The sequence below is a fragment of the Myripristis murdjan genome, chromosome 2 (genome assembly GCF_902150065.1).
Source record: "Myripristis murdjan chromosome 2, fMyrMur1.1, whole genome shotgun sequence".
Classification (NCBI taxonomy): Eukaryota; Metazoa; Chordata; class Actinopteri; order Holocentriformes; family Holocentridae; genus Myripristis; species Myripristis murdjan.
In genome coordinates, this window is record NC_043981.1 from 7,762,429 (window position 1) to 7,775,735 (window position 13,307).

The following is a 13,307-nucleotide window of genomic DNA, read 5'->3' on the forward strand; positions in this document are numbered from 1 at the left end:
CAATAAATCAAATAGACCAGACCCCAAAGCTTTTAATACACTGTAACTCGATTCTTCGTATTTTCAGAAGCCCCCTTCCTTCTGTTGTGGTTAGAAACAGCAAGTTAAATCTTTTTAGTTCTGCTCAAGGTAATCACCAGCTGTCAGCCTCAACATTAATGGTCTTTTATACCCACGGTGTCATACTAAGCTGTCAGCTGCTACATCCTCTCAAGGCTTGGATGAAGTTCATCTTCATGGGTGGGCCCCTTTAACCCCTCCCCACTTCATTCTTCCATGCATTTGCCTTTTCCACATCAATCATGCACTGTTCAAGTTTTACCTCTCTTCAAACCTCAGTTTCAAAGTTAATCAGATTGCAGATTTCTCTCCAGTCCATCAAATCAAAGCCAGACTTGTGGAATTAAGTTTTAAGAGCTTTAGTTCAGCCATGACTCACTGGCAACACAGGTGGCCACATGTCCTTCCTCCCTTTAGTAGTAAAGATTTAATGTTTTTGGCACTGGAGGCATTCTGATCCAGAGCAACACAGAATGACCCAGCACCCAGCAACTATTTTGATGTTGAAGACAATAGATGTCGGTACAATGAGCTGAATCATCGGCAGCTGTGAAAATGCTTGGTGCCAAAATGAACTTGAGATGCTTTACTGGCCCTTAAGACATGCCCGACTGGTTGAACATGAACATGAACTGAATGAACATGAACTGAATCAGCTACATTTTATTATTGTCTATTATGAACACATTTTGAAAACTCCATATTTTACTGAGGTTATTTCTGTGCAGAACGGGTGTGTCGTTGTGGTAAGGTGAATGCCTGCAAGCATGTTCTCCCTGCTGGGAATGGTCTGAGGGGACCTACTCATCAACTTGTACAGGGGAGGAGTCGCAGTGTGAGATGGAGCAACTCTGATTAGCCAATGACTTCCATCTCCACTATGGCAAGCCTGCCTACACACCGGGGTCTCCCCCTGTCCATGCAAGTGTGTGCGCTGGGCTGTGTGAAGGGGTTCTGCAGCAGCCAGAGTGGATGGACTGAGTGCACAGGGAGCTTTGCTAGAGGGAGGGTCTGTGCGTGTGAGCTGAGATTTTATGTGTGTGTGCATTCAGTCAGTGGTAGCTCAATGGCCCTCGGACATCTTGGATTTATCTGTTGACCCGCTGGCTAACAGGTGGAGTTTGGGAAACAGTGAGGCCACTGTTGGACTACTGTTGTTCTCTGTGCACACTGAGACACTTGGAAGAGTGTTGGTAGAGCAAGCAGCATGCTGAAGATCCAGTTCCTTCTGCTGGTTCTGTATGTTGGGGGCTTGGAGGCCTGGTTGTGGTGGAGTGATCCAAATCAAACCAAGACCCCAGCAGACACAACATCGGCACCAACAGCAGCAGAATCCGCAGGCAACTCAACACCCAGCAGCGCAAAGAAGGAGGACTTGGCCGGGGTTGGTGCAGAAATCATGAACTTGGCCAGTGGAATCCGTAAGTTTGTTAACACGTGGGACACGACCCCGACCACTTGGACTAGTAATGGAGAACTGGCAGAGAAGGTGGAGAACACTAACAATAACATTTCGGGTAATGTGAACAGGTCCATAGAAGAGAGGGTGGAGGAGGGGTATGGTATAGGGTCAGGGGACGGGGCTGGGTCAGGATCAGGGTCCAGGGCTGATTCTGGGTCTGGGTCAGGTATAGAGTCTGTTTCAGGGACTGTTGAAGGGTCAGGCATCACCATAGAGCCAGATGTTGAAAGTGGTGTAGTCCTGCCCACCAATTTAACTGGGATTGTCGATGATGTTTCTAACATCACTGGAACTGTTGATGGTGTCTTGAAATCCACATTAACCCCCCCTGTTAGTCCCATCAATCATTCAGATTCAACTTGTCTGCCTGTGCCCTCTGATTGGCCCATTTGCTCTGGCAAAAGGTCGAAGTATTTCATGCTGCCCAACTTCTTCAACCACACATCTGTGGAGGAGGTGGGGGTGGTCCTACAGGAGTGGGCCTGGCTGTTAAGGGCGGGGTGTCACCATGGCACAGAGTGGTTCCTCTGTCTCCTGCTGGCACCCAGGTGCCCCACACCCAACACCACGGCACCCACCCCATTGCCCGCCCAGTCACCCACTGCACACCCTTACCTGCCTTGTCGCAGTTTCTGCCACGTGCTGCAAGACAGCTGCTGGGCGTCCCTGGAAAACGGGCGGCTCCCGGTGGAGTGTCACCTCCTGCCTGACAGGGAGCCCGGGCATCCACCATGTGTGTCAGTTAGTAACCAGAAAGGTAACCCCGGCGGGTTAGAATGTATCCTGTGTGGCGATACATTTTGAATCCGATGTCACGCCTCTTTTTGTCGTCGATGTCTTTGCGTTAGTCTGTGTGTGTGTGTGTTTGTTGCAGTGTTTTGTTTTAGTCATACGCCCACCTTTCAAAACTGCAAGAATTGCTACAAACTGCTTTCTCAGATTTCTTGGCCAGTCACCTTATCCATTGTAAATGCTTGGCAGCCGTTCATCCTGTTGTAAATGTGGTGCTGCAGATGATTTGTCTTCTACTGTGGTGTCACTAAGTCCGCTGCACATGTTTAGAGTAGTGGCTTTACTGCATAAGCATGCCTCAGATCACACATGACTGGTTGCATGCTACCAACATTTCATCGTCTTGTCAACTGCACAATTTGTGTTGAATTTCATCCTCATTAGCACGGTTTCAATGCATAACATGTATATATATATGTCATAACTCTGGAATGGTCAGCAATAGCAATGTTACCGGTTCTTTGATAATAATTATTGCTACACTGATAATTTGTTGTAACAATGATTTACCTCTTATTGAATTTAGACTTTTGAAGCAAGCTAATGCAAATAGATGAATAGATTATCTTGAATTCAACACTATTTGGAGCACTAAACATATGCAGAGAAACATGCAAGCAATATTGCTGCCAGACATACCATGAAATGTTGCTCTCATCGGTGGAGCAGAAGGAAACGGTTGGAAATGGAATGCATACGTGCATCCAAATTCATTCTTGTTGCACAGAAAACCGATAAGGATAACTTCATTGATGTAATTAACAAGTGTCCAAGGGCTTGCATGATACTTTTTTTTAGTACAGGATAGGAAAATGGTTAAAGTGTGCAGTGTTCAGAGGCCATTGTCTGAGTATTATCCTTCAAGACCGGAAGTGTTCAAGAGGCCCAACTTTATTGGCTCCATAAATTTGACATTATAGTGTATTCATTAGGGGATAGATTGTTGTACTATGGTGTATTCATCAGGGGTGGATTGTGTAAACTCTAAAACATAAAACAATCTCTATCATGTCATTTGTTTTCCCGTGGGCATGTTCTGATGTAAATGGCCTGGATTTTAAGTGGCAGATGGTTTTGTGATTTTCCATGTGCCACTTTTACCAAGTAAGGCTTTTGTTTGGATAACCTTTCAACTTAAACATAAACCACACTCTTGGAGACTAAATTTGGAAGGCCCTTTGCTATAAAACATACAGTTATGTGTGTGATGTGGTGAGACTGGTAGAGTGTATGTTGAGTTGTACGCTGCTGAGTGGTTAAAATATTTCAGTGAATGCATGTTTTCTTGTGCACCTGTTATCCAGGGCTGAACATACAAGACCTGTCATAAATTGGCCATCCACGTGCACACTTTTGATTTACATTGTGCTGCTGCACCTGCCAAGACAGGATATTAAACATCACTGTGCTTTTCATTGCACAGTTTTGATTGGGTGTGAATTCCCCAACACCTGCATAAGCCCATACATTAGCCCACAGAGAGAGAGAGAGGGAGAGAGATCGAAAGGTGTGAGATGTGAGGTTGAGCTAAAATACTTTCAGCCAAATTGTATGGCCTGAATGCATCTTGAGGATATGTTCTGTTCATCAGGAAATGCTCAAGAGACTGATCCATTGATTGTGTATTCGTACTTATTGTTCTGTGTTTATGATCTAAGAGAGAGAGACAGCATTTATTATGGGAGATGATGCAGATATATTTATTATTTCCTTAGCATCAGGCTAGTCGGTCTATAATCAGTCCATTGCTCCTTCATCCTGCCATCACAGTCTACCCTGTCATGCCAATCACCCTGATGCCAAAATCACACCACACATTTCCATGACTGTATTCTCTGATTATCATTGTTGATCATGCTGCACAGTCTGTAATCAGCTGGACTTGAATTTACCATTTGTCTGGATTTAGAAGGGGCCGCTGTTTCAGTATCCAGAGTTAGAGAGAGGGAAACAATCGCACCGTCTGATCCAGTTGCTCGGGCGGGGCAGTGATGGATGGCATTTATGATAGTGGCTGTGGGTGGGAAAATGGTCCTGTCCGGGGAAAGAGTGTGCCGATTGTGTCCTTGGTTTTGCAGAAAGGCCATGGGTGTCGTGGTTGATAACAAGGCAGCCTTGTGCCTGCGATGAGACAAGGCAGTTCGAAGGCTTCGCCAAGGGTCAGAGGTCACAGATCGTCGCCCACCCTCTCATGCACACAGCCGCTGCCAGTAGCAACACTTAATGGGTTGTAATTAAATGTTCTACTCTGTCTGTGCTCATCTTCTGACGCCCAGCCGAACAAAGCATGAGCGTGTGACAGAGACTTTTATGTGAGCAGGGAATTACCCGTTCCTTCACTCAAACTGGTTCACAGCAGGTCACTGCAGGACAAGCTGAGCTGTGTTCCTGAACCCCTGTCTCCATTTTGTCATACAGTCATGTTAATTAATCATGTTTTAAAGGAATACCTCAATGTTTTGGACAAAATACCATTTCCCCGACTTACCCAGACTGAGACAAGATGCTTGATATTATTTTCAGCTCTGTATGTCCAGTGGGCCGGCACCAGTGGGCAGCATTTCGTGTTTCGTGTACCTTTGAAAGTGCAAAGAAAGTAGAATGTATTATATCAGTCTGTCTGAAATTGACCCTAAATGCTCTAACCTCACACAGCCAGCTGGTGGTTTCATCAATCACTTTTGTTTCGGGAAACCATCAAGGCCATTCTGCAACCAGAGCAACACTGGAAGACGATGTCTAGAAGAAAATGTCTAGACCAGTCAGCGTCCTCGGAGCAGCCATGGATGTGGCTTAGGTGGTGACAACAGTGAGAAGACTCAGTGAACTGAATTCAAAAACAGAAATAACAGAAGAGGAAAGACCTACTTAGAAAGACAGTGGAAGATCAGGTCCCTCAGCCTCAGGCAGAATGCAGTTAGCTCAGGAAGATGAGAGACAAGTAAGTGTTTGGGTGTGAAGCTGCCCAACTGAGGGCGAGGAGGGTGGGACTAGCATTCCCCCTGGCTGCCTCACAGGGTAAAGTTGCATGCTGTAGCTTTGGAGGGCACATATTCACACGTTGCACTATTGGTTCTTAACAGGTTTTCTTTCAAACACTAAAATTTTTCCGTTCCCTGCGAAATGATCAGCCTACCCCCTGCAGCTCTGCACACAGAAAGACAATTGTTTTGCTGGACCTGAACCAAATGAAACAAACTCTCTCAAAACAGTCTCGATGTCCGTAAAAAGCTCGATAAGAAAAACTGATGGCATCTGACCTGAAGGCATTGCTTTCTTTCCCTAATCCCCCATCAGTCAGCTTTAATTGGCCACGCTCTCGGCTCGACCAAACATGGATTAAGGGCTGATTGGGGAGCGGAGGAGGGCGTAGCTGTCACAGCTGCGTCGCCACCGTTTGAAATGTTAACTGATGGGCTGAGGTTGAGTCTGCGTCGCCCCTTTCAGTAGCAGAGTCCAGTTGGTTGGGGCCCAGGAGGGTTGAGTTGCAGCTGGAGGTGTTAGTGGTTGAACCCAGGGGCTTATTGGCAGTGAGGGTCACTTGTTTGTGTGAATGGAAGCGTTGGGTTTCTTCCAAATACTGATTGTCTCTTATTCACTCAAAGGTTTCCCAGGGTTTAGTCGTTGAGCTTTTTTCCTCTTTTTTAAAATCGCAGCGACTATTCCTGGGATGAGATATTGTTCTGTTTTTCATATATAGTTTACAGATGTCTTTAACCATATTAGAAATAACCGCCAGGCAGGTGTGGTGGTTCATTTCAGGATAGCTGGCCCTTTTCCTTCTGGTGTGTAATTAGACAATGGAATTAGTCTGTTGTTCCTAACTGTTGCAGAACTCACATTTCCAAATATGGATGACGATTTTGAGATGCAAGGTAAAGTAAACTGTCCTCTACATGGCTGAGGTACTACGTAACTTTAAGGATGAGGTCGTGTTCTTGAAACTTTTGCGTGCACCAGACTAAATTAGCAAAGATTGCTTACACAAAATGAAAGTTAAACATTCTTTTATTTAATTATGGGTGGCTGAAAGAGAAGGTTTTTACATGTTTGGGCATAATAAGTCATCAAAAAGAGGAAGGCTGTGGCAAGGAGTCAAAGAAACTGAGGACAAAGTAATTCTATTGGCTTTAAAGTTGTAGTTCATCATTTTGTGCAGACAGAGAAATGGACATGCACTGCAAAAACACTTTCAGGATGTTGATGCAAGACAAAATAAGACAAATCAGTCCACAAACATTAAGAAAATGTACTTTTAACACCAAACTTTGAGGCAAAGAGGGTGAGTCACTAACATACATTAGTGGGGATGGGACCCACTTTTGTGCTTTAGGCTGATTATTACATGAAAATGTGGCCCAGGGCAGCTTTTAAGATAAAATGCAATTGTATCTCATTCATTGCAGAGCCAACTGCTTTTTTTTTAAGTCCCTCCTGTCTGTGAACTTCCCTCAGTCGTGTCTCTCACCACCTTAGGGAGGTGTCATATACGCCTCAACCTCTGAAAACCCTGTAGGAGACCATTAGTCCCAGGAGGAGCCTTCAGTATGTTTTAACTGGCATGTCAAGTCTATGAAGGCTTTTGGGACCGATGCTTTCTGTCTGCTCCATCCTATTGTAGTCCCTCATGGTCCACTTTCCCATGGATATCTGACACGCATTTCCCTCCTCTGTCTCTCTCTGCCCGTCCATCTGTCTGTCTCTCCCTTTTTTTTTCTCTTAACCACTCTCTCTCTCTCACACACACACACAACAGACCGGCGGTGTCTTTTCCTTACATCACTGGTGATACGGGCATTGAATTTCCAGACGTTGGAAGGCACAGACACTGTACAATAATCTTATGTAACAAAATACATGAGGTTAGTTTTATTTGCCAGTGCCTCCAGGGCAGTGATTGCTCTGATACTGTGTGTTGGGTCCTGCTAAACATGGAGAAGGGGGCCACAGTAGACAGGGAGACAAGCGGGGCACGAAGCCACAACCATCTGGATGATAATGACTGTTGTTTTGGGAGCGTGGTTCCCACGTTTGCAGGTTATGCCAGCTTCCATCTGTCCTGTGGAAAACAGCCAAGGGAGCAGCTGATCATTAACTTTGGCAGAGTTATTGCAGTGAAAGTCTTGTGGTTAGTCATTCATAATACTCTGTGATGCACAGATTACTTTTTGTGGCAACTCGCAACTTACCTCATCAGTTTTCCTGCTCCTATTATCCGTTATTTACTTTTTAAATTAGATTGCCATTATTTTATTTTATGTACTTTTTTTAAAGATGAAAACTGTCTCACTGTTTTAAAGGGATTTTAAAACCATTAACATTATCCTCAGCAGTTATATTTTCACAACATATTTTTGAAGTATTGTTAGTTACTTTTTAAAAGCCCATTTTTTTTTTCCATAAGAAAGGCCTGTGCTTTTGAAGGTTAAAACATATGCTCTTCTCTTTGTACTTTTTTTCACTTTGTCACATGATAAAGATCAAACTAAGAATCATGATCATTTCGTATGCAACTCTCATTCATACATTTGCCTTTTTAGCCATAAAACTAGAATTCATCCAGTCCAAAGCTCTGAAGCTTTGACGTAACCGAGCTTTTAACCAAAAAGTCATAGGTTTGAACCCCCGAATGGTTGGGAAAAGTGAATGAAAGTGCTCCTGGGCTCCTCACCTGCTTCATGGACTGTCAGTAGGCTGAGCAGCTCCCAGATGTGAGAGTGCAGAGAGGGATTTCTCTCAGTAGCATTTATCACATCATACATAGAAATTTAGGTTTCGTCAAGAGATTTACCCACCTGTGTTTGGCTGCATCTTCAGCTGGATCATCCATGTTGCCATGTAGGATTAACCAGTAGCAGGTGCCCTCAGTGGGAAGCTGACCACCCTGTTTGTCCCTTCCCATCTCTAATTAGCCAAAATCCTAGAGAATCCACCCTAAGCCGTAGCTGATGTGTTCGAGTAGATACTCACCAATGCCTTATAGGACTCTGCGTGTGTGTGTGTGTGCGTGTGTGTGTGCGTGCGTACGTGCGTGCGTGCATTTCAAAACATGTGTTTAGGATTATCCCCAGCCAGGGTTGGGTTGGGTTGTGTTTGGCCACTGCAGATGTGTTGAAAGTTGTTGTGCAGGGTGCAGACTGTTAGTTATGAACTAGTTATCTCATAAATAACTTTTCATGGCAGACTCTTGCTCAAACTAATGTGACCTCATTCTCAATCTACAACTGTCATCTGGAAGGTTCTGGCTGTAAGACAGTTGCTTAAACTTAATGTCTGATGCTCTGTGAGGGGTCAGTGGCTAATCTTTGTATAAAATGTTGTCTCAAAGAAATGCAGTTGCAGTCAGTCCCATTCCTGAGCAAGATGTCTTCAGTGTTTAGGTCAGTTTAATGAGCAGCATGAAAAATAAATTCATTCACTCTACAATTGGATCAGCCTGGTATTTTATAAATCATTGCAGCGCTGAAACAGTTTGTCCTTTCATCAGTTCGTCATCAATTTAGTCATTTAGATCACTCTGATGCTAAAATTACTTTTCTCTGTTCGTGTCATTGTAAAGGTAAATCTTGTTTTTTTTTTTTTTTTTTTTTTAAGCTGCTGGTTTAAGGAAGCAATTTGGCAACATCATTTTGATCTGAGAACTTCCAATGTGCATTTTGTCATCATATTGGACACCACATAGACTGAATTCCTAATTGATTAATTGAAAAAATAAAATATCTTGTTCAGTGGTGAAAATGGTCATTAGTTGCAGCTACTTCATTCTGTGGAAAAAGCCATGGTTATTCCCCTTATTTATTTTATAGCTACATAAATTGGCTTGTAATTACTGTGCAAATTGAGTGTCTTGGCTTTACACTTTAAAGGCAGAAGGAAAATGATAAGTAGATGTAAATACTGGTAATTATGGCTTTGGCTGTTTTGTGAAACCAAAGTCAAACTTATTTTTAGCACTAACCGGTGATGTTTGCTCCACCGGGCACTTCAATAATTAGGTGAAGCCTGGAAGTTATTTCTTGCATAATACTTGGCTGAAATAATGTAAGTAGCCTGTAATTTTCAGTCTATCCATCATTATGAAGGATGCACAGTAAATTTAGCTTCCTGTCCTGCTGTCGTCTCTCACTTTCGGTCAGTTGGCCTTTCTCTATCTGAGTTATGGCTTCCTCTGCCCCCTCCGACTGAAAACACTTACACTCAGGAAACCTAACAAGCTGTATACCATACTTTCACATCATCCGTAAAGCTTGGGAAATCCCTAAACGCGCTGATTTGTGTGACCCTTTAATGCACAGATTGGACTTTTTGGTTAGCGTCTCTCCACAAAAAAATCCCTGGTTATGAATCTGTCGTGACAGGCCGCCCTCAAGAGAGCAGTGTCTGCCAATCCAGAGGTTGGCTCCCCTGTGGTGCTGATTCATGTGAATTTAATAGGCAGCCTCATAACCGCTGCTTGTTTCCCTTCAGGCTATTTCAGTCTATGGGAACTGAATCATCAGCAGTTTCTGTCTATTAACTCCAGTCTCAGAAATGCCCTAACACTGATAAACAGAGACATTATAGAAAACAGGAAATTGGGTGTTTATGTGGAGTCAGCAGTATGTAGATTTGGGCATTGGGGGTCTGTGGTTTACTATTTGACCTGGAGGGTCATTGTGGTTTCGGGTTTGTTATTCCAGCACATTATGACCAGAGGCAGTTACCATGGTTGAGTTAGTTGGTGAAGTTCACTAATTGGAGGGGCTTTTCTAACTTGCTGCTCTTCCCAGACTGCAAATGTTACAGACTCTAAGAAGTCCAATTCATCCTGTCTGTGGATCATAAAATCATAAAGAAAATTCAAAATCTTATTTAAAACAAATGCTATAATTTAATTGTATGAGAAATGGCTAATTTGGTCTTGCGACTGTCACTCATATGGACAGCCATGTTCATACTGGAATTTTACAACATTGCCAAATATCCAAGTATCATTAATTTTGTGGTCACAGCTTATCAGGGAAACAAAGAACCAATAATAACGTAATAATTTCTATACTGGAATTTCCAAATAACTTGTGATTTGCTGATCATTTCTGTGCTTCACATTGACAGTTTGGGGAGTCATGCTGCCTTCAAGTGCACCTCATAATCCCCATCTTGTAAGACTGGAGGTTGTAAATACAACTTGTGATGCCTTTAAGCGCTCTTGGTTGGAAATAATTCCAAAGAGGCTCTTTTTAGTTTAGGAATCAATCTGCAGACCCTGGAAACGTTCAAAATACTAGTTGTTCATTTGGGATGCCAAACAATAACATTAGCTTTCATCATTGTTTCCATCAGTTGCTGACATGGTTTACAGGGTTTCTGCCACATCACTTTGAATGTTCAACGTTGTATTTACAACCGCGCTCTTCAGTCGGATTTATGGAAAAAAATACCTTCAGCTTCTGTCTCTAAATCCTGATTTCCTGTCTCCCCCTTCCCCTTTCCAGAGGAGACCGGCGTCTCTTTGCTTCAGCTTATCGGAGACCCTCCACCTGATAAGATCACCAGGGTGTACGGGCCAGGCGGGACCACAGCGTACCAGTTCACCCCGGCGGCGGCATCCGGCCAGCCGGCTCTCGCTCACGTCCCTAACCCCTTCTACCGCCACTTCTCCCTCCTCTTCTACATCAAGCCCTCCACCACCTCCGCCTCCATTCTCTTCTCCATCACCGACAGCAGCCAGAGGTTCATGTACATTGGCGTCAAGCTGAGTGCCGTCCGGTCCGGGCGCCAGCAGGTGCTGTTCTTCTACACTGAGCCGGACTCGGAGGCCTCATATGAAGCCGCCAGATTCGACGTGCCGAGCCTGGTGAACAGCTGGAGTCGGTTCTCGCTGTCTGTCTTCGAGGACCAAGTGACGTTTTACCAAGGCTGTGATTCTGCGCCTCAGACGGTGAAGTTTGAACGTTCGCCAGATGACATGGAGTTGGATACAGGGGCGGGGATCTTTGTGGGTCAGGCCGGAGGAGCTGACCCTGATAGGTTTGAGGTAATGTTTGATCTGCAGATGTAGGAATTATGAACTTGCATATAGAAAGCATCCAATTCCTATTAATCAAAGACACTAGAAGATTCATGATAACATAAATTTAGATCAGAAGATCAGACTAAACACATTCTAGATTATATTCTTTTACTGACATCAGAGGTGATACAAAACATCAGAACTGTCAGCTAAAAATTAAGCTCTATCATATCTTTGGTGATAATCAAAAAATTATCCCTTTTTACAGACTGGATCATCTTGATTTTAGTGATACTGAACGGTGAACTTAATGACAAAGTCAATTAAACTCAAGAGTACTGAGAGAGGAAATGCTCAAGTGCTGAAGAGATGCTTCTTGGTCATATTTCTGAGCACAGACAGTGATGAGTGAAAAACAGAAAGGAATGCACGTCCAAATATCTCCCAGGGGGCACGGCAAACTCAAATTATTACACTGTTTGCTAAAGGAGCAGGTGTGTGTGTGTGCATGTGTGCGTGTATGCAGTGTGGTTTGTGCTTTGTATGAGCTTGTGCATTGAAGCCTAACCTCTAACTTGGGTTAAATCTCCTCCTTAATATCTCCCTGTGGCATCGCACAGCAGGTATGTGTCTGGGTCACTGGCATCACCCTCTCCATCCCTGTAAATCTATCACTTGACCTCTCTCACCTTTGACCGCTGACCCTCCCCGTGCACCCAATCGGTGACCCAAATGAGCCACATGTGACAGTCACATGGGCTTTGAAGTGGAAAACTGAGGTCCAACTCCTAAAATTCACCCAAATACCTCTGCATGCTTAGGAATGACAAATGAGTAAGATTTGCCGTTCTTTTCTGTTCTGTTCTATCCTTTGATTTGATACGTTTCTAAATTATTTGATGCATTTCCTCCCAATGTCCAAGAGCACAAGCTGACCTCTGTGGCAGAAGATTCTCACTGTTCATGAGTCATAAAGTCCCACCTGGACCCCTGCCCTTCCTGTATCGTGTTTAACAGCAGGTCCCGCTGCACATCATGGAGCAATATGGGCCCATGTAGAATAAGATTAAGCAGATCATCCCAAGACAGAGTGGCAAAGGCAGCTGACACAATACTCTGTGCGCTGCGTGAGTCATTTCTCTCCGGCTCTCATACTTTCCATCTCTTCAGAGGTTTAAGGGGGAAACATATTTCATGGCTGATTGTAAGCAGTGGAAGATAAGAGTTAACCGCTGACAGCTTTTGTCACACATATTCACTTTTTATTTGTGTGTGCGTGTGTGTGTTTTAGGGTGCAATTGCAGAGCTGAAAGTGGTGGGAAACCCCCGGGCAGCTGAGCGCCTGTGCGATGATGAGGATGATTCTGATGCTGTGAGTATTAGTGTTTGTGATTTTATTTGCAAAGCAGGCTTAAAGGAAAACTCCAGCGTTTTAGGCAAAATATCCATTTTCAAGCTTACGCAGACTGAGGCAAGATGTTTGATATCATTTTCGCCTCTGTATATCCAGTGCTTTGGTTCTTATGAGTAGCATTTCCTGTTGGCTTAGCATAAAGACTTGAAGTCTATGGGAGTCGTTAACCTGGCTTTGTCATCATGTGTGTTTGAAATACGCAAGAATGTCTCTGTTTCTGTGTGTCAGGCCTCTGGTGACTTTGGCAGTGGTGAAGCAGACAGAAGGCAGACCAGTCACACTGTGAAGGTCAGTGTCTTCATCATCATCATCATCATGTCTGTCATTCGAGAACCAGCAGTTTTATAGCTCCTCTATTTACCAGCTTTCATATCTGCACAGTATGAACACAACTGTAATAATTTAATATGTCAGTGCATGGATGAGGATGTTTGGTCCAGCAGCATAGGCCAGTAGTCAGCACACTACACCCCAAATCAAAGCATTGCTTTCTCACAACCCATGTGATGCAGGTTTAAAGCAGTGATGAGCCTCAAGGCCAAATGCTGATTTTTATTTTCCTCTTTGAGGCTCTTTTACTGATTAAT

At 43.9% G+C, this 13,307-nt stretch overlaps 1 protein-coding gene across 10 annotated transcripts in view; it reads left to right on the forward strand.

The window, feature by feature from the left end:
- The window catches only part of col18a1b (collagen type XVIII alpha 1 chain b), a 79,638-nt gene that overhangs the window by 44,646 nt on the left and 21,685 nt on the right, over nucleotides 1–13,307 (forward strand). For 9 of the 10 annotated variants that reach the window (XM_030075531.1, XM_030075532.1, XM_030075502.1 and 6 more), the window contains 3 exons: nucleotides 10,789–11,330; nucleotides 12,598–12,678; nucleotides 12,949–13,008. In XM_030075531.1, the coding sequence (XP_029931391.1) occupies nucleotides 10,789–11,330; nucleotides 12,598–12,678; nucleotides 12,949–13,008 (683 nt within the window). Of the gene's footprint in view, nucleotides 1–1,041; nucleotides 1,482–10,788; nucleotides 11,331–12,597; nucleotides 12,679–12,948; nucleotides 13,009–13,307 lie in introns of those variants that run through there. The other variant, XM_030075533.1, reaches the window with a different exon arrangement.